The sequence below is a fragment of the Eulemur rufifrons genome, chromosome 16, assembly GCF_041146395.1.
Source record: "Eulemur rufifrons isolate Redbay chromosome 16, OSU_ERuf_1, whole genome shotgun sequence".
NCBI classification, from domain to species: domain Eukaryota; kingdom Metazoa; phylum Chordata; class Mammalia; order Primates; family Lemuridae; genus Eulemur; species Eulemur rufifrons.
The window spans coordinates 36,262,156-36,282,932 of record NC_090998.1 but is presented as its reverse complement, the minus strand read 5'-3'; the positions used below and the strand labels follow the sequence as shown (position 1 = coordinate 36,282,932).

The 20,777-nt window shown below is 38.7% G+C and overlaps 1 protein-coding gene across 2 annotated transcripts; it reads left to right on the top strand.

Moving 5' to 3' along the window:
- Window positions 1-152: 152 nt before the first annotated feature.
- Window positions 153-14,542, top strand: SLC38A2 (solute carrier family 38 member 2). 2 transcript variants are annotated; one of them, XM_069491541.1, is made up of 16 exons: window positions 153-431; window positions 1,507-1,704; window positions 2,005-2,086; window positions 2,235-2,350; window positions 5,307-5,380; window positions 5,483-5,575; window positions 5,706-5,787; window positions 7,501-7,583; window positions 8,011-8,069; window positions 8,166-8,333; window positions 8,739-8,818; window positions 8,920-9,020; window positions 9,579-9,703; window positions 10,047-10,191; window positions 10,306-10,403; window positions 11,494-14,542. In XM_069491541.1, exons 2-16 carry the CDS (start codon window positions 1,589-1,591, stop codon window positions 11,590-11,592), a joined length of 1,521 nt encoding a protein of 506 aa, XP_069347642.1. In that variant the 5' UTR covers window positions 153-431; window positions 1,507-1,588; the 3' UTR covers window positions 11,593-14,542. The 2 variants fall into 2 exon arrangements, with proteins under 2 accessions (XP_069347642.1, XP_069347643.1); XM_069491542.1 differs by lacking the exon at window positions 2,235-2,350.
- Window positions 14,543-20,777: the final 6,235 nt, after the last annotated feature.

The following is a 20,777-nucleotide window of genomic DNA, read 5'->3' as shown; positions in this document are numbered from 1 at the left end:
GGGGGAGGGGGCGGGGCCTCGCGCTGGGCGGGCGGGGGGCGGAGCCCAGGTGGTGTTGATACACAAAGGGAAGGCACCCTGGCGCCTGGCCCCGCCCACTGACGCGCCCGCCCGGGTGCCGCTATAACCCGCCGCTCGCGGAGCTGCTCCAGAGCCTCGGAACGTTGCCGCACCGGAGCGCCTCTCCCGCACCGCTACTAGCAGCCCGACCGCGCGTTCCCTTACACTCGCACCTCTCCCTTGACACGGCGGACGCCGGAGGATTGGGGCGGCAATTTGCCATTTCCTTTTTTAATTAAAATTATATTTCTTGCCTATTGTTGGATTTGGGGTTTTTTTGGTTTGTTTTTTACGATTTTTATTTGACTGATAAAGAACCACTGAAGACGTGTGCGTGAGGTTTCCCGGATACAGGAGCGGAGACCACCGAGGTAACGCGTGCGGGGGACGTCTGTGCAAAGGGCGCGGGGCCCGGGTGGCAGTGGGGGAGGGGCGCTCGGGAGGGGCCGCAGCGAGAAGGCAGCTGCGGGGGCCGTTTCCTTTCGGGGCGGGCGTTTTGTTGGCCGGACCAGCCTTCAACCCTGGCTGGCTAGCCGACCCTGGCTAACCACAAGGGGGTCGCCGCCCACGGGGAAGGGGCGGGCGGGGGAACGCGGGGCGAGGGCCGCGTGCCCGCCCGGTGCGGAGCCGCATCTTCCTGTTAGGGGGAGGGGAACCAGCCCCGGTCCGCGGCTCTGCTGCGGCAAGTCTTATGACTGATTTGCATTAATAAAAAAATTATTAAGTTCTGGGGACTAGGAGTCTGGGGGAGGCAGAAGTGGGCTTGGGCTCTTGCTATAGCAGAGGCCAAGATTAGGGAAGAAGGGTCGGGAACGTTTGACAACTGAGGATCGATATTGCATCAGTTTCCTTTCCCGGTATAGGAGGGGCGGGCCAGGCCAGGCACTTGCGGGCCAAATGCCGTGGACGGGTGTGCTCCAGGGCACGGGCGTGCGTGTGTAAACAAACCCTCGCCGCCGGGCGGGCTTTCGCCCCTTTTCGAGAGAACAGGGGTAGTGTCAGCACTTTACCCGTCCTTCGGGGAGTGCTTTCTGCCTCAGAGGCATTTGCCCCTCTGGGGGCCCGGGGCAGTGCGGGGTTACGCGGCACTGCTGTTCCCCACGCTAGAAACGGGGGCCGTGCGCCCTGCGTGCCCATGCACGGTCAGAGCGGCTGCGGGAAAGCAAAACAGAGCCCCCTCGCCCCCTCCGCCCAGGCTCGGGACAATGGAGAGGGTGAAATACTAAAACCACTGGAGAAGGGGCCGCGGTGGGATCATCTTTGTTCTCGGCGGCTCCGCCGTCTGTACTTTTCCGCCCCTCGGCGCGCCCCCGCCCCTCGCGCGCGGCTGGTACTTTTCCACTCGCCTGGCCGGGGATGAATCAGCCGCGCTGCGCCGCCCGGCGGCGTCACGTGACCGCGGCGGGCGGGCGCTGCAGTCCTGACGCGCCGCCTCTACCTTCGCAGGCGGCCGCGCGGGTCGGTGCACCGCCAAGGACAAAAGGAGCCCGGCGCTGTGAGCTACTCCCGTTTCCACCCAGTGCTCAGCATGAAGAAATCCGAAATGGGAAGGTTCAATATTTCTCCGGATGAGGACAGCAGCAGCTACAGTTCCAACAGCGACTTCAACTACTCCTACCCCACCAAGCAAGCTGCTCTGAAAAGGTGGGAGAAGTTGTGCACTTTTTAAAAAAAGGCTTGTGCGGAGTCGGGGGCCGGGAAGGGGGGGTGGGGACGGTTACCTAGGACTCTGCTTTTGTTACTTTAATTTACTGTAGCGTTTGGAGAGAGTGTGTAATCTCTAAAAGAGTATCCGGTTGTCTTGTAATGACAGTATCGTGTGAAAGTCGACTCCTAGCTGATGTTTATACATTTCAGTAAAGGTGTAACAGAATTACTGTGGGGGAGTGCTATTATATATGAAAGCAACCAATTTACAATTACATATGGACATATTTTTTGCAGCCATTATGCAGATGTAGATCCTGAGAACCAGAACTTTTTACTTGAATCGAATTTGGGGAAGAAGAAGTATGAAACAGACTTTGTAAGTTGAAAATAATAATTTGTGTATCTGTGGCTTTATGGAGTAAAAGAATAGTTTTACTTTTAGATTTCAAATCTGACTTGCCCAAAGCTGGTTTTCTCCATTTAATTATTGTTATATGTTTGGTTATCGTTTTCCCTCTATGTAGCATCCAGGTACTACTTCCTTTGGAATGTCAGTATTTAATCTGAGCAATGCGATTGTGGGCAGTGGAATCCTTGGGCTTTCTTATGCCATGGCTAATACTGGAATTGCTCTTTTTATGTAAGTATGTGTAAGTAGTGAGTCTGCCATGCAGGGCAGTTAATATGATGATAAAACATATTTTGGCTCCAGGAACTGAAGTTACAATTTAAGTAGTTGACTTAAAAAAATCATTTGCTTAAAAATAAAAGTACAAGAAACCGCAAAATCTCTTTATTCTACTACATGCTGCACAATATCAAGAAAGCCAATTAGATAGAAAAAAATAGGGTAACACTTAAAACTGACAAGTTAAGCCAGAAATCTTTTAAGTCAATGGGAACAGTGAAAACAAAGTTGTAACAGATGGTGGTTATTTAAAAAGAACTATTGATTAATCCAGGATACCTATAAATTTTTCTTCTGGCAAAATCAGAAGCTAAAAATGTCAATAAGCATAGTGCCTCCAAATCGGTTTGGTAAATTGACGAAGTCTCTCCAAGGACCTGTGGCCCCTTACATAAGGAAAAGAAAATTCTTATAAATATATAAGGTGTGGTGGTATTTACCTAGCTTGGAACATAAGCTTAAGTGAGTCATAATTTTCTAGACACTGAAAAGCAATCCATATTTGGGCTTTTTTTTAATGTTTGGGTTTTTTTTCACATCTGTGTGATTGCCACATGCTGTGGCAAAAAAAAAAAAAAAAGGAATATTTTAATAAATACCTAAAACACCCCCTAATTGCACAGTTAGAATTAGTTACTCCTGTGCTTTCCAGCATAAATACTTGAATAGGATTTTCGAGGTACAAAAGAAGCCTTTAGAGCAGTGATTGTTAACATTATGGGGTCAGTGACCCTTGGAAAATATGATGGAAAAATATGTCTTATGACCTTATTTTCAGGAAAAATGCACAAAACAAAAATACATGCAGGTTTGAGCATGTATTTTTCAGGGATGTTTCTGTCATAGCCATTCAGTTTAAGCACCTGTGGACTCCTAGCTAGGGCAGTATCTAGGTAGGATAGTGTAATTTAATACCTTCATCGCGCAGATGAAGAAACCACACATACATAGCATGGAATTGTCCCTTTGTGACAGATGCATTTTAGTTAGCTGACTGGTGCCTTCTACTCAAGTTATTTTTCTCCAGCACGATAGAATGTTCATGAAAAGAAAAGCAGACCTTTGCAAAGCTCTGCTTTGTGAAATTCCACACTGAGGTTAAGCCTGGCTTTGAGTAGTAGAAGCTAGGATTCAGTCTGGCTTGTTTCATTAGAATGAGGATTTTTGACACCTCTTACTGCACAATATCAAGAAAGCCAATTAGATAGAAAAAAATAGGATAACACTTAAAAATCCCTGAAGAACCAGGGATTTACATAGAAAGAATCCTAGAATTTCAAAGTTTTTAGTGGGGAACTCAAATGGCATCACTGTTAAATGTTTGAAACCCTTCCTAGCTCTTAGTATAAAAACTGGAGCTAGTTTTAATTAAAATAAAGCCAATGTGGTTATAGTGCAGAATTCAAATGAGATAAAATGGTACCTTTTGTTTCATAAGTGAAAACAAAATTCTGATATTACCCTTGTACTCTTGGAATTACTTATACTGTAATAGGTGCTTATGTTTTTGATTGTTTTAATAAATGGCTGAACAATATAAAGATTGCTAAAGAGAGTTTTTATTCATCAGTATTTTCATTATATTTAGAGGTATAAAGGTAAATGGGCCACAAGACACATGGCTGCCACAGTTCACTTCACTCTGTGGCTAACCTTTTTAAGTAGATTCAATCTTGAGATTGAAAGTGACCTCAAAGGTTATAAAGTCCATTTATCCCTTGTCATTTCAGCGTAAGACATGGGAATACTTAATTTGGTTTAATTGTTCTTAATTAAACCAACAACTTTTTTCCCAATTAGAGAGGAGGCTGATACTTCACCTCAAGCTAGACCCCATAAAACTTCCGGCATTAGAATGATAGCTTAATGTCACTCACTCAATTTAACTAATAGACCTCAGTTTCTTTGCCAGCACCTTTCTTGGTACTGTATGTAATTGGCCCATACACAATCAAAGTACATGTGACTGTCACCTTGTTTGCTGGATTTTCTGTGAGTTTCCCTGGTTCTTTTATTCCAGGGGATAAAAGTACTATCTCTCTTGACTGTCCTGGGTAGAAGGAAAGTGAAGCTGGAAGAAAGGGGGAGAGAGAGAGAGGGCTTGAGAGAGAGAACCCCTACCCTAAGGGAAAACTAAATGACTTTAGGTTCCCTTTAGTCCCTTTCTGTTGTTCTAATTTTGTTTTTTTGTGCTCAGTCCAAGAGAAGAGGTTAAGGGAGGAGAAAGACAGTTGTGCTAATGGCCTACTTGTTCTAGCACAGGCATTGTTTAACTTGTGACAATGCTGGGCCTGTGTTCCTCACCACGGGGCGCAATGTAGTATATCATCACAGTGGTTAGTTCTCTGATTTGTGCCTACTTATTAATAAAGCTTGTAGTGCCTGACACTTAAAAATGTTAGTATCGTTTCCCCCTTTCCATTCCTCTCCTTATCTGTACAATCCATGTGGTCTTAAGACCTTTCCTGAGCCTATCTTAGTCAAACTTCACAAGAACCTTGTGGGCTGGGTTTAGTGGCGGGTACTACCAACATTTTATAGATAATGGAAACTATTAAAGAGAGAAGTGGCAAGCATACAGCTAATTCTGTTGCCACTATCAAAATACAAGTCTCATAACTCCACCACTAGGTTGCTGGGCTTCCTAGCATCTCATGCTGTGTTTGGCTCAGTGGGTATGTTCTTGCTCATAACTAATTATCACGTGAGACAATGCAAGTTTTCAGTGCCAGGTGAGAGACAATGTTGACACTCCAGCTAGCAGGAGAGAAAATGACAGTTCTTGGGGGCATTTTGGCATAAATAGGACAAGTTCCATATATAATGTTATTTAAACAACCAAAAAGTGTTGTCTTTGAGTAGAACTGTGCTGGTTTATAACCCTGTGCCTTTTTCCTTCTCTCATCAGAATTCTCTTGACATTTGTGTCAATATTTTCCCTGTATTCTGTTCATCTCCTTTTGAAGACTGCCAATGAAGGAGGTATGTTAACATTCTTGATTTTTCTAAAACATTTTATACCTATTATGATTTTCTTCCTCTTATAAAATACTTGCTTCATGCTCCTGTGTTCTTCAATTGTAGGGTCTTTATTATATGAACAATTGGGACATAAGGCATTTGGATTGGTTGGAAAGCTTGCGGCCTCTGGATCAATTACAATGCAGAACATTGGAGGTAAGAATTTTTTAAAAGACAGTTTGGGTAGACTTATTGCTTATTTTGTAGCACAGAGTGGTGACACGTGAGTTTTAGTGTCACATGCCACATTTTGCACTTGTAATGGTATAATTTTGTTTTCCTCCAGCTATGTCAAGCTACCTCTTCATAGTGAAATATGAGTTACCTTTGGTGATCAAGGCATTAATGAACATTGAAGATACAAATGGGTAGGTGCTAAGTAAGGTTACTCATAAGAAACAATTATAGTATAAAATGGTTAGCTAAATTTTATCAAGGTTGGATACAAAATGATTACCAGTAAATTATCCATAACTATGTCTGTTGAAACTGACCAAGAAGTCCCCCATAAACTGATTTAAACTTTTGAGAACGAAAGGCCAAAAGAGACTAGCTAGCCGCATAACTCTGGATATCTCATTTCTAACCTGTGTGTGTAATCAGGTTTTCTAGAACTTTCTTTTTCTCTTCATATTCACACTTAAGAAGAAATTAATAGGTATTTAATATATAACCAACCTAAATTACAGCTGAATCTTTGCATTACATTAAAAATCAATCCCTTTCCGACTTTTGTAAGTTTGAAATTTTTGAAACTTAATCTGTTTAATGCAGAACATAGGTTGAGCATCCTTAATCCAAAATGCTTCAAAATCTGAAACTTTTTGAGTGCCAACATGATGCCACAAGTGGAAAATTACACACCTGACCTCATGTGATAAGTGCACAAAATTATTAAAAATCTTGTATAAAATTACCTTCAGGCCATGTGTTTAAGGTATATGTAAAACATTTGTTTGAATGAATTTTGTGTTTAGACTTAGGGTCCCGCCCCTAAGATATCTTTTTATGTATATGTAAATATTCTAAAATCTGAAACACTTCCGGTCCCAAGCATTTTGAATGAGAGATATTCAACCTGTGCCAAAAAATGTATGGCCATGTTGTAGAAACCTTATTCTTCTAGCACAGTTATTCATCCCAGTGGACTAACAGGTTTTATCTAAAACAAACACGGGGTTTACTTCCCAACTTGCATGCAGTTCATTACCTCAAAATAGAGAGGTGTCGTTATCTCTGGCATGGCTTCAGAAATTTAATTTAATAAGCTGATCTTTAAGTATTAGTTTTCTGTGGACTCTTGGTTGCCGAAGTGAATAGAATATAATTTACAGGGCAGTTAGTATTTGAAAATAGTAATTTAAAAGAGGGTCTAATTCATGATTATCTAAAAAGGAAAAGGCAGTGCTAGAACTCTCAGAGAACATACATAATATTTTCTGTTAAGTTCAAAAGGGATCTGTTGACTATTTTTGGAGTAAAGCTGGTTCAAAGAGTCATAACGTTCTGTGGAAACCTGGAATAATAAGTCCTGGTTTAGGGGATTGAGGTTTTGTATTTTTTGCCTATGCATTTTATCTAAGGATGAAAAAAATTTCCTTATTGAAATGTTTAGTAAATATATTTGCTAACAAATGTCTGGGAAAAAAAACCTTCTTTTAAAATTTCCTTGTTTCCAGGATCAGAAATTGCATGCTAAAGCTATAACAGAGTTGGTGTACAATTTTTCTAAAAGTGCTTAAAGATAAGATTACTGGCTTTACAAAGCAGCTTTGTTCTCTATGTTAGTATCAACCCTTTAAGAAGCATTTTGTGTTATGAATCAGCTGGCAGCCTTCCCAGAGCGAACAGTGGGACAAAAGTTACACTGTTTCATACCCCATTTCTAACCTGAGTGAATATTCATCTAGCACATAAAGTTGAAAAGTTATTCCTGTCTTGAACAAGGGATATTTCCCAAATATGTCTTTTTTGGTTTGTTTTCATATTTCTATAAAATGAGTCCTGCTGGAACATGCATATATTATTCTGAGCATAATTGGTGATTGGTTTTCACCATGTTTCTCTTTTCTTTAATTCAGATTGTGGTATCTGAATGGTGACTATTTGGTCCTGTTGGTGTCACTGGTGCTCATTCTTCCTTTGTCGATGCTGCGAAATTTAGGTGAGCAAACCCATCTCTAAAGAGAATTGAAATGAGCTTTTCACCAGCTAGTTGGTTTTCTCTTAATGGAAATTAATGAGAGATAAGAAGCCCTAAAAACATAGCTTTACAAGTTGCAACTTGCAGGACCCTATAGTTCTTTCAAAATCCTAGCAGGATTGCTCCGAAGGAGCCAGAATATTTCATTGACATAATATCTTGTGCTTTGTGAGTAATACTACAAATGATGGTTTTTATTATTTTGGTTATAACAAGTATATTTAAATTATTTTGTATCTTAGTGTTTAAGAATTAGAAATTTAATACTGCACCCACACTGTAGTGCCTAAACTCTTCCTAGCAGAATTGAGTGAGTTACTCAGTGGAGAAAATATATTTGCCCTAAACCCGTTTTATTAAACTAATACCGATATTTCACTCCTTTTAGGATATTTGGGATATACCAGTGGCCTTTCCTTATTGTGTATGATGTTCTTTCTGATTGTGGTAGGTATTTTTGTTTTTTTTTTTTTTTAGAAAATGATTTTTGTGATCCCTGTCATGTTATTCAGTTTTAACAAATGCAAAATAATATATTTTCAGGTGATTTGCAAGAAATTTCAGATTCCTTGTCCTGTAGAAGCTGCTTTGATAATTAATGAAACAATAAACAGCACCTTAACACAGCCAATATCTTTTCCATCTGATTTGGCATTTAACATGACTGAAGATGATTCTTGCAGACCACGCTATTTTATTTTCAACTCACAGGTAACTAAATATGTTTATTTTCTCAAAGGAAGCTTTTTGGGAAGAAAAGAGGGCAACCATTCACTGGAAATTTTAAAATAACTCCCAAGAGTGAAGGGAGGAGGAATTATAAGTGTTTTTTAGAAAGCATGTAATTAGTGAATTTTTGACGACTGTGAAAAAGTTTTGGTTCTATCTTAAAGTAGATTGAGAAATGAAGTAATCATATGGTATTGATAATCGACACATTCAGAAGTTAGGATATTGATGATACTTCAACAGATTAGAAAAATGGGAGCTATTTATGCAAGGGAAACTATTTTAGACTTTGATCCTAAGATTTTATGTACAATATAAGCTGTTGAACTGTGACAGCACATGAATTTGTTACATCGGGATGTTAAATAGATCCTCACTTTTTTCCAGACTGTCTATGCTGTGCCAATTCTGACCTTTTCATTTGTCTGTCATCCTGCTATTCTTCCCATCTATGAAGAGCTGAAAGGGTGAGTACTTTATTTTTATATAGATTTGTTGGGGAAATTTTAGAGTACTGCTATAACTATTGCTAAAATACATATTGGAATTTTCTTTTGAATTTACATAGCCGCAGCCGTCGAAGAATGATGAATGTGTCCAAGATTTCATTTTTTGCTATGTTTCTCATGTATCTGCTTGCTGCCCTCTTTGGATACCTGACATTTTACGGTAAATAATACCTAGTTTATCCCCAAAAAATAAAAAAACTGCTTTTCTATATAGAGTTGCGTAACTTTAAAAATTTGGTCTGTTTTGATATAATTCATATTTGTGATGAGAAATTAAAATTAGAGCTTAGAATTCCCTGCATTGTATTTGATCAGTAACTTCCAGAATCCAGGTTCAAAAACATGTACCATTAGTCATCTGATGGCATATGTAGATGATGTCCTTGCCTCTCAATTCATCTTGCCTGTCCCCTCTCTCATCACTTTCACACTGTATTACACACACACAAACTGTAAGCCAAACCATGGGATTTAGCTGTTGAGCTCCTGTTGTTTTTAATGGGAGTCATGTGGCTAAATCTCTATGTGGTATTTAGAAAAATTTTCCTTCAATGTTATTTTAATTGCATTAACCATAATTCCAAACTAATCTTATTAGCCTTTTAGTTTAGAATCATTTTGTGAGTAACTAATAACTGTGGCGCAAATTTCACTGAAAAATTTTCTACTTGATCGCCAGAGAAAACACACTTAAAGCTTTTTTGGTCTTTCCCCTTAGAACATGTTGAGTCAGAATTGCTTCATACCTACTCTGCTGTCGTGGGAACTGATATTCTTCTTCTCATTGTCCGTCTGGCTGTGCTAGTGGCTGTCACTCTGACAGTACCAGTAGTTATTTTCCCGGTAAGTAATCACCTGCCCTGCTTTCAGTAGAAATGGGTTTTTAAATGTAAAGATTTGTGAGATTTTCATCATCTAGGGAAAGGGAAATACCAATAGAGCAAAACCAAGTTGGTGATGGTTTTGAAGGGGCTTTTTAAAAATGTTTATTTTCAAAACATCCTGGGGGATTTTTGTGTAATTGAAGATACAGAATGATATGTGTGTTCAGATGTTCAGAAAATTGCAGCAGAGGATTTTACTTTAGAAATAGTTGGTGTTTTAGATCTAGTCCCTGTTACTTGGGCCTTCTTTTCATTAATTAAAGCAGGATTTTAAAAATTTATCATTTTATTTTTTTGTGCAGATCCGGAGTTCTATAACTCACTTGTTGTGTGCCTCAAAAGATTTCAGTTGGTGGCGTCATAGTCTCATTACGGTGGCTATCTTGGCATTTACCAATATGCTTGTCATCTTTGTCCCAACTATTAGGGATATCTTTGGTTTCATTGGTAAGTTTTAGAAAGTATCAAAGTTGATTCAAATACCAAGAATTTTAAGGTTTGAAAAAATTAATGACAAGTGATTCATTGAATTCTCAAGAAATGGTAAATGTTCTTTTCCAGGTGCATCTGCAGCCGCTATGTTGATTTTTATTCTTCCATCTGCCTTCTATATCAAGTTAGTGAAGAAAGAACCTATGAAATCTGTACAAAAGATTGGGGTGAGTGAAAGATTATGACTAGTAATATCAAAAATTCTCCCAGCTAATTTTAATTTTAGCCTTTTAGCTGTCTCTTGATGTAGTTTTGCTGTTAAGTTCCTAGTAAACATACTTCCCAGATGAAAGATTGGGGTGGGGAGGTGAAAGATAGCTTGTCATCTAAATAAATACTCAAGTTAATTACAAGAAAGTTATAAGATACTTTGGAGATGGGAATATAGATGATGAGCAGAGAAAGATGCTGACCCAACTTTCAACATTTATTCAGCCAGTGTTTCTTGGGCTGCCTACTGTGTGACAGGCACTAAAATGGGTATTGAGTATATAAAAGAGACAAAGATGGGCTGTTTAGTCGAATGAGGATATCTTCAAAGCAAAGCCGCAGAGGGCAGAGGGCCTTCACTCCATCGTGTTCACTGTTATGTACTTATTCTAAAGTATAGTAACAGCTGATTACAAAGAGTATGATGTGCTAACCACAAATGATATGATTCTGGTACCAGAATCCTGGTGGTGATACTTAGGAAAAAGACTGCTTTTCAGTCATTATTTTCCACCACCGTTTTGGTCTGATTAAAGAAGTAGAATTGTTTATAAACCAACAACTGTCATCTTGGTTTACTCAAAATTACATAGTGGCAGTAATTGAAGGGTAGGATTAGGAGTAAACTTACTCAGTGTCTCTTAGAAAGAGTTCTGGCTTTGACTCAGGCTGCATTTTAGGATGACTTGGGTTTGATTATGTGACTTAATCTGTGCTCTAAAAATTTGTTAAAAAAAAAAAAAAACAGTCCAGCTCTCTATGAAATACTTTATTCACCAAGAAAATTCCCTTTTCATTTGAGACAAAGGAATGAATGAAAGGGTGTGAAAGTTCAGAAGGCTTCCAAAGTACAGTTATTTTGCACTATCAAGCTAACTTGATTGCTTAAAACAGTTTATATTTAGCAAGGTGTAATTTTAGTTCTGTAGAACGTTATATAATAGAGGTAACTTCAGTAATTATGAGCCATTTCAAAAAGTAGAAAGAGGGATGTTCAGCATGTATGTTGTGTTGCTCGCTGACCGGTCTTCTCTGTGTTTGTTGCAGGCACTGTTCTTCCTGTTGAGTGGCATAGTGGTGATGATCGGAAGCATGGCCTTGATTGTTTTGGATTGGGTACACAATGCCTCTCCAGGCGGCCATTAACCTGCACCACTCACTCAGTCCATCTGATGCCAGTGTTGAGTCAACTCAACTACTATGAAATTTCACCTGTTTTCAGTTTCACTTCCTTTTGAAGTGCAGATTCCTCGCTGGTTCTTCTGAGTGCAGAATAAGTGAACTCTTTTTTTTTAAATTTTTTTTTAAGAAACTTATATCTGTATGTTAGAAATGGATATGAACAACAAAACCACGAGTCTCGGGTTAAGGGAAGTGACAATTTTATTCCATTCCAGAGAATGGACGAACTCTTAACTTTTATGAAGCCACATGTTTGGCTGTATCATTGTTTAACTTGGATATTTTATGATTTTACTTGAATGTGCCTAATGGAACCATTCGATGTGAAAAACAATTCTTCTTAATTTACAGCAAAGTATTGAAATAACCATTGAGAAAAACACTATTATTTTTTGTACCAAAAATACTTAAAGACCTCAGAAGCACTATTTTACTTTTAAGAAATTGCTTTTTTTGAACTTTATTCAGAAACAGTTGTCAATAAGTTCCGTAAAACAATTTCATTGGTATTTAAAAATGAATATTAGTATTATGAAATGATTTGCCTTTTTGTAGGCATAATAAGCCAAATACTTTTTTACCCAAAATAATTTTTAGAGAAAACGATGTAATGAAAAATTGTACCGTGAATTAGGAGCATAGTTTTTTCATTTAAACTTCACCATAACTTAAAGGGTAATTGATTGTTGCTATACCAAATCAGATGAACTTGATTCATCACTTTTCTTCTCTGTCCCCAAATAATTTGGTTCATTCAGACTGAAATGTTTATGTCTTCAACTTACTAGAATGGGAGCTAATGCAGATATTTCTGTGGGAAATAAAATAACTAATTTTGAGGTACCAAATAGTGCAATTGGGTAAAACAGGGTTTATTCAGTTGCATCTGTCTCCAGAGTTGTATTGACAACTCAGGATCTTTTTTTGGGCCAGCCCTTTTTTGGACATTGCTTCCAGCAGTGGAAAATGGGCATTTGATGGCAACAGGCCAAAACTATTCTATCCAGAGAGTACAACTTTTCAAAATGCTCATCTACTGGAAGTGTGAATTACTTGACAGTCTATGGCTTAGTTGTGTTCATGTTTGTCTACAGTAGAGGTCTAATCCACAAGTTACACCGATGTTTGGTATATATAAGTTCTCTTTGTATAGGCCACTGGGTTTCTTGTGCAGGAAGTTTTTAAAAAAACTCACTTGCACTGGATTGTCATCTCATTCTTGTACAACGTAGAATTATTTGTTTACATCCAACAGATGGTTAGCTTGGGAAAACAGTGCAACCTGAGTGTAAGTAGTTGTTTTGGTCCAACTGCATGTCAACCCTTCCATTTCAATCCCATTTAGAAATGAAAACATTACTTTGAAACTTGGCTTTAAGAGCACATTTATCGTACGTTACAGTGTATGGTGAATATATTATTAAATAATGTGGTACTTTGCTCATCAGGCATAATGTCTAAGATCTAATATACATAATTCCATTAAGTGGTTGAGGGGAAGCAAATAATGGAATCATCAGTTGGTCATCTGGCTCTAAGGTTGTCTCTTAAACTAAACATTGTTAGTTTCAGGTAAGGGCCGGATATGTGGCAGACATGGTTTTTGTTACACATTCTTGTATTATATGTGACTAAATTTACAGACAAGATACATACGTAATTAAAGACCCTTATGGAACTGGAAGACGTCCCGTAGTGCTACATTGAGTGAAACCAATGGTCCATTGTTGTTTCTACGAAGATGAAATAGTTGGGGACCATCTAGAAATAGAAAGGCAGTGAGAAGACAGATTCTACAGCACTGCTTTCATTTATTGGGCTTTGGGCACTTCATTTGAATCCAGAACCTCACCTCTAGTTCTGACCAAGAATCGGCACTTACTTCTGCTTGAGTTCCTGGAAAGAGTTGGCTGACTTTGTACCTAAGACCTGCCAGGGAATACCAAGTAAAGACTTGTTGGCCACAGACTTTTTTTTTTTTTTTTTTGGTATCGGAGAAAATACTGTGGCAACCAGGAAGGAATGGGGAAAAAAAAAAAAGAATCCTCTTCTCACAGCAAGTCAATATGGGGAAGCTCCTTCAACCCTCGTGTGTTTGAGGTTCACAATCAACTGCCGAAGGGTAAATTCCAGTGCATGATTTTCTTGGAGCTGCCTTGTCTGCCTTGAGGTTCCTGAACAGTGAATTCCCATTAATGAGCAGTCTTCAGTATTAAAACCACTGTCTTGTCACCTCACTTTGCATTACTGTCTTCCGTGGATGTTTCAGTTATAACTGTAATGTTATTTATAGAACAGCATTAATCCATTAAAGCTAACCTATTTTTCAATATTTATGATAATCTATGTACATATATTGTCTGTCCATATGTATTTGTAAATATAGTGTATATAATGTCAGGTTTGGGTCTTGGGTTCAAGTGTATATATTCCTGTAAGTTTCTTAACTGCATTTTGATGAATTCACATTATGTATCTATAAAAATTGTCTCAAAAGTACCTACCTGTACAGAGAATTGAATATTAAAAAAAATGACCAATTATGTGTACAAACAGTAAAAACAAAATATTTGTTTAACTTGTACTTGCAATAAACTGAACATCAAATTTTTTCATGAAAACTTGGTGCAAGTTTAGATCTCTTATTTAAATTTTAAATAAGGTCTAAATTTTCAAAATGCAGTAGTTACCAAAATGTGATCTAGTGTAATGAAATCAAATGTGATCTAATGTAATGAAAGACCTTTAAGAACCTGGGTGTGTTAACTTTGTGTATATAGTGTAAATATCCCCACTGTACTGTTAGAGGCCAACAATTCTAGTATGGCTTGTTGGCAAAGAGTGCTACACCGTTTCAATGAAACAATGTATGTTTGTTTTAACTGAACTAAAATAAATACATGCTTAATCCTGAGTAGCATTGTTTTCTTTGAGGTAATGGGGTAAGCAGTATCTAAAGTAAGTTTGTATTATAAGTATAGTACCTTGCAGTTAGGTATCCATATGTTAGTGATTATAATGATCAAGGAAAAAAATGGTCAGAAAAAAGTTTGTTTTACTTGAAGTTCCTGAAGATTCTAAGTACAAAAGTGAGAAGGAATGAAAAGTCTTGGGGAGTTGGGAGAAGACGCTTAAAGGCATCTAAAGGACCCAGACTCGGCCCTTCTGATGTAAATAAATAGACCAATAGTCATCAGAATCAACTAGACAGCTTTTTTAAAATGTAGCTTTCTAAAACATGTGCCTCCATACATAGTCTGATGGCCTAGGTCTGGCTGGAGTGCAGCCCAAGGTCTAGTTTTTGTTGTTTCCAAAAGCTACTCAGGTGATTCTGATGCACAGTTACAATTAAGAGCATGAAATAGGTCTGGAAAAAAGTTGGATTAGTTCAGCCTTGGTGAACAACTCATCGCAGGAAATGAGGAGAGGAATTAATGGACAAGCTGATGCATGTGTACCATGTAACAGCATGGTTTACCTGAGTAACACTTGGAGTGGGGAGGGTTACTGAGAGACACAGGATAGTTCAGGTGTGGCCTACTGATAGCCTGCAAAGGTTGGGGCTGTTCAAGTGAAATAACCAAAGCTGAAACAAAAAGAAGGAAAGATACCTCAGGACAGCAGGTGTGCTCTGCAGTGTTTCCACAGGCATGAAATTTCTCCAAGGAACTAATAGGCTGTTGCCAAAAATGGTCACATGAGAGAGAATTATTTGTGATTAGGAGATGCAGAATTTGCAACAAGTCTAAATTGAAGAACGAAGGATTGTTGTGTAATTTTCAGGTATTCGCTGACAAGCTTTAATTGAACATCTACCGTGTGTAACTAACATGTCCATGGGAAAGAGGGTGGGGTTCTGTATCAGGTTCTAACAGAATCCATATACTTTGAATTAAACTATTTAAAAAATTAATGGGAATGCCTATTAATCTAAAATTACAAATATATTTGGTGGGTAGGTTCACTCAAGATACAAAAAATATAGTATGCTAACCAGGCAGCTATCTAGTCCCAAAAGATTTCCATTGAGCCTGAGGAATATTCTAGAAACATTTCTAAATAAAAAAACAGAGCTATTTGTCTTGACTTGGAAATTTACCTGGAGAGTTGGCTTAAGTTTCTAGCAATAAAGTATCCATTTAAATTAGTGTAAACAAAAATGGCAGATGGATATAACTTATATAAGAAGGAGCTTGGAATGCCTCAGAGAATCAAAAATTAAGCAGGCTTCCAAAAATCAAAAACTAGATTTGTTCTAGAGATCTCAATGACAGAAGTGTATGAAACTTAACAATAGAGTTGTGCAACTAGATTCTGAGCTTCCAATTTCTCCAGCTTGATTTCTCAAGATAAACTAATTGGTCAGTAATAGGTCAAGCATCCACCCTGACCTACTCAAATGCAGTTGGGTGGGCAGGGTGACACAGTACAAACACAGATGCCAGGACCCACCCCTGTGGTTGAGAGAGTTCTCAGAGGAGGGCTACTATGGTCATGAGCTGGAAATAGGGTCACCAACTGTCCCGTAGCACTGAAAGTCGTACATCCTGGGAAACACTTTTGTCTCAGGAAAACTGGGATGCTTGGTAACCCTAACTAGGAAGGTACCCCAAAAATGTCTAATAAGCCCTGAGATATTGATAAACTCGTTTTCTTTGGATTTCCTTTTTCCGGACTTCCGTGCAGGACACCAACCTTCTTCTGTGACTTTGCCCCAACACGGTGGATTATAGCTTCTTCGCACAATGATTTTTCTAACTTCACCCCACAATAGTTACAAGCTTCATAGAAACAGACATCTGTCTTTTCATTAATTTATCTCCAACACTCAATAGCAAATAGTACATAGGTACTCAATATAATTGTACATAGGTATTCAATATAATTTTTGAATGAATAAATATGCCCCTTATTTCATATAGTTTAGTTGAAGTGAGGCTCAAACTTTTAAGTAAGAATTTACTAAATGCTTGCAAGAGAAATATGGCATGTACCATGAAATGAGACATTTTGACTTAAAAGATACAGTGTCCTTACCTACAAACACAGGACTAAAACAGGAAGGCTTTCCTGGCCAGCCCATAATCTGCCCTCCAGGTGGCAGAAGCCATCTTTAACCTCTACTGCGTAAGTGATTTTGTGGTGGCAAAATCCCGTTTTCAAATTGTAGCCAGATTTGGTTGTCCCTCACATACTGCAAGAAGTAAGCAAGTCTGGTTGCTTACTCCTTATATCTTCAAGGGAACCTTGGCCAACTCCTGGGAATGTGGCTCTTGTAATGTTCTTTATGTTAGTGGCTGTTGATTTTGTTATATTCACCTGGAGCAATGGACCATGCTGTACTGGTTTGTCAGGTTGCTTTGCACAAACACTAAGATTAATGGTGTGCACTTGGTTTTATTGTTGGGGTCCTGATTTTTGGTGGCCATGGATGGTTGCACAGCAGGGTATGCCTATGTAACCAACCCCCACCCCATAAAAGCCTTGGACCCTGAGACTCATTTGAGCTTCTCTGGGCAGAACCATTCCACACATGTCCCTATAGTTCACTGCCAGAAGTGAGCACTCCTGTGTGGCCTTGGACAAGGAAGCTCTTGTCCTCTTGTGCTGGACCTCTCTAGACTCCACTGTTGCATATCCTTTTCTGAGCTTCTGTTCTGTATCCCTTTCTGTAATAAATCTTAGCAGTAGGTATTACCTGTTATTGAGCCTTGGGAGTCCTGGTGAATCAGCAAATGAAACGTGTGTTCTCTTTTTTTCTCTACACCATTCAGTTTATAAATCTCAGTGTCTCTTGGCTTCTTCAGGAAGAATCTATTCTCAGTGAAAGCCCCAAAGCATTATTAAGCAACTTTTACTATGTAATGCTGGGGCTCAGGAGAGTTAAATAGTAAAAGAGAGTTTTACATGGCACACCCTACTGCATGCAACTTTATAAAATCCCATTTAACATATTTTCTCCCGAGTACCTCTGGCTGTGTTGTGAACCAGAGATTCTCTCTGTCTGCCCTTCCTCCCATACCATACACAGCCTGTCCCCTTTTCTCATGAGTAGTTCAACTCTGCCTTCAAACCTTCCTATTCTTAGAAAAACAAAAGCCTTGAAGTTATCAGGACATACCTTCCTGAGATGACAGTTTACTGGCCATCTATTTTTATTTCCATTCTGCTCTTGAAGATCTCACTCCTACTCCCACCCTTTCTAAATGACTTCCCTAAGTATTCTTTCTAACTGTTTACAGTACTTTCCCCGAAAGCAGTTCTGGTAACTGAAATTTTTTCATCTGATTATACTAAAAATATCTGCAGTAGAGCCCAATCTACAAAGTAGATAAAAGCGGAGCTGAGCTGGTTGAAACAGGGTCATGGGTGAGGTCTAGAGCCTGAGAGTTCAGCCTCCCAACCTTCTTCCACCTGGTTCATCCCTCCATTCATCCACAATAGCCCATGTGGTGCTGCTTTAACCTGGGGCCCTACAGAACATGGTTTGAAAAACATGGCTCTAAATTCTTTCAGGAGAACAAGACCCCAAGATGACAAGATTCCTGCCAGCCTGAAGCTCAGCTGTTGACTGAGTCCCCATTTCCTGAGAACAGCCTCTGTCCTTCTTGACAGAATGGCAGTCTTAGCCTCCTATCTACAACCCAATCATCTTTATCTCAGTACAACCCAATAACCTCAAGATTGACACAAGGGTCACACGAAGGCTAGGTCTCCTTGAATGTGAATATATTGCTGATACTCAAATCCTCCAGGTATCTATCTCTAAGGCCGAGCAGGTAAAGAAATCAAAGTGAATAATCCATCTCCTGTTCCCTAGTCAACAACAATGCCATTACTGAGAATTGCCTTTGGATTGCTGAAAGAAATCATAGTCTTTTTAAATAAGAAAGAAAAGACACCCTAAAGAAGAATGTGTTGACCTTAGGTTAGAAATAGTTCTGAAGTTCTTTAATTGTATTTGACAGGTGATCCCAAACCAATTCTCTGAATTATCTGTTTCTCGGGGATTTGCAGGATTATTCATGGATCCTAAATGTATAACTTAAACTTTCAAAGTTATGATATATTCTTACCAAAAATGTAGCAAAATCACACACCAATAAAGAGAGATATCCAGTCAATAATGCAATGCAAGGAACCAAAAATATTGAGGATGCCTATTATAAGGATACAATTCCAACAAGCAACTATTTATTTTTCTTAAGGGAAAATGTGCCCCTTAAGTTTTGGTAAATGATACATTTTCTTCCAGTGCCTCCAATTTATTATGTCTTATCATGAAATCATGTTATGTTCCAAGCCAAAAATAAGCTGTATTTCTTTTTTATTTCCTTTCATTTTCTTTGTATTTCCCTTTAAAGTGACTAAAAGTCTCAAGAGACGTGGAACTCATGGTTCACAACCCTTCTGCTTCAGATAGAGGAATTGTATTTTTAAACTGATCCCTAAATAGAAAGATCCAAAGAAGGAAATATGCAGAATATGAAAATCTCTTCTCAAAACTCATGAGAGCCTCATAAATTTGGAAACATTCTTCTCTTATAAACTGCTCCCAAAAAAAAGGTTTAGTATTTACGGCCTGTATTGAAGGCAACGAAGCGAGAGAATATTTCTTCTTTCTTGTTGGGGAGAGACTAGAGAATTATATTTTAAACAAGCATTCTTTCTTCTTTAAAAAACCACATACAAATGATGATACACCTAAAAGGCTGTGGTTCCCAACAAGTGATCACAGATTTGGCTGTAATATGTATGGCAGAAGAGTTAATAATCAACCATGCCAGTGATTGCTCCATACTGTCACTATGCCATACTGTTTCTGGAAAGTTCTCCCAGTCTCGGGGAAAGGGAATGACCTTGTAGTTGTGCAGAGATGGGTTCAAGTTCTGGTTTGCCATTACCAGCTGTGTGTTCTCCAGCAAGTTTCTTAACCTGTCTTTACCTCAGTTGGCTCACTTTTAACATAACAAATTTTTTTTGACATAAAATTTAACATAACTCACATGATTTAGTGCTTACCATGTGCTGGGTACTGCACTGAGGGCAATCACTACAATCTCCTGAGACAGGTACTTTTATAAATCCACATTTTCCCAAAGAAGAAAGGAAGCCTCATAGGTTAAGCCTCAAGTAACTTGCCTAGAAAGGGGAAGGCGGAGACTCAACACCCACTCCTGATCCCTTGCCATTATTGCATTCACTTTAAAACTAAGCATAAATATTAAACATACATTTTCAGGGGTGTTTTGGATATTAAATGAAGTAACCAAGAAAGTACCTTTCACTGTGTAGTTCACACAATGGAATATTATACAGCACTGAAAAAATGAATGAACCACAGTTATTACTGCAATAAAAACTTGAACTAAGAAAAGCAAGCAAGTCCCAGAATATCACATACACTAGCATCATATCCTTTTTATAAAGTTCAATATCACATATACCTAGCATGATATCCTTTTTATAAAGTTCAAAACAACTAAAATGAAATAGTGTCTTTATTAGCACATATATATTTGATACAGCAATTAAAGAAGGAAGCAAGGGAATGATATACATAACCAAGATAGTGGTTCATTTGGGGAGAAGGGGTGAGGGGGAGAACAAATAGGCAAGTGCAAGTTACTGTCAATGTTCTAACTCTGGTGTTCATACAGGAAAGATGGAGAAACTGATAGACAGACAAAAGAGGACCCATATGGACGAATGATGGCTTTGCCAGGAATGAGACTGATTACCCCTCTTATGTACTTCTGAAGTTCATAAAAAAGTGACTTTTACACAGTCTGAACAGTAGGAAATTGCCAATTTTCTATGTTTTTTTTAACCTACAAAACTGGTAATTGCATATAGTTTGATCTAATACATATCAATAAATATTAGTATCTTTTATTCACCCCTTCTTTAGCTTGCTTGGTATGATGAGGTGCCTACATAATCCCACAGCACCCTGAACTCGTCGGCTTTCCCCGGCCTGGGCTGTGAGTCAGACAGGTGATTTCCAATCCCAGTTATTGGCCTCTGTGTCCCAAGGACTCTATCAAAGTGACAGGTTCATCTAGGATGCTGAATAACTGTTTAATCAATGATCCTCAACATCTCAATGTAGTTCAATGGAAGAAAAAAAAGATTACATTTGGGTACAG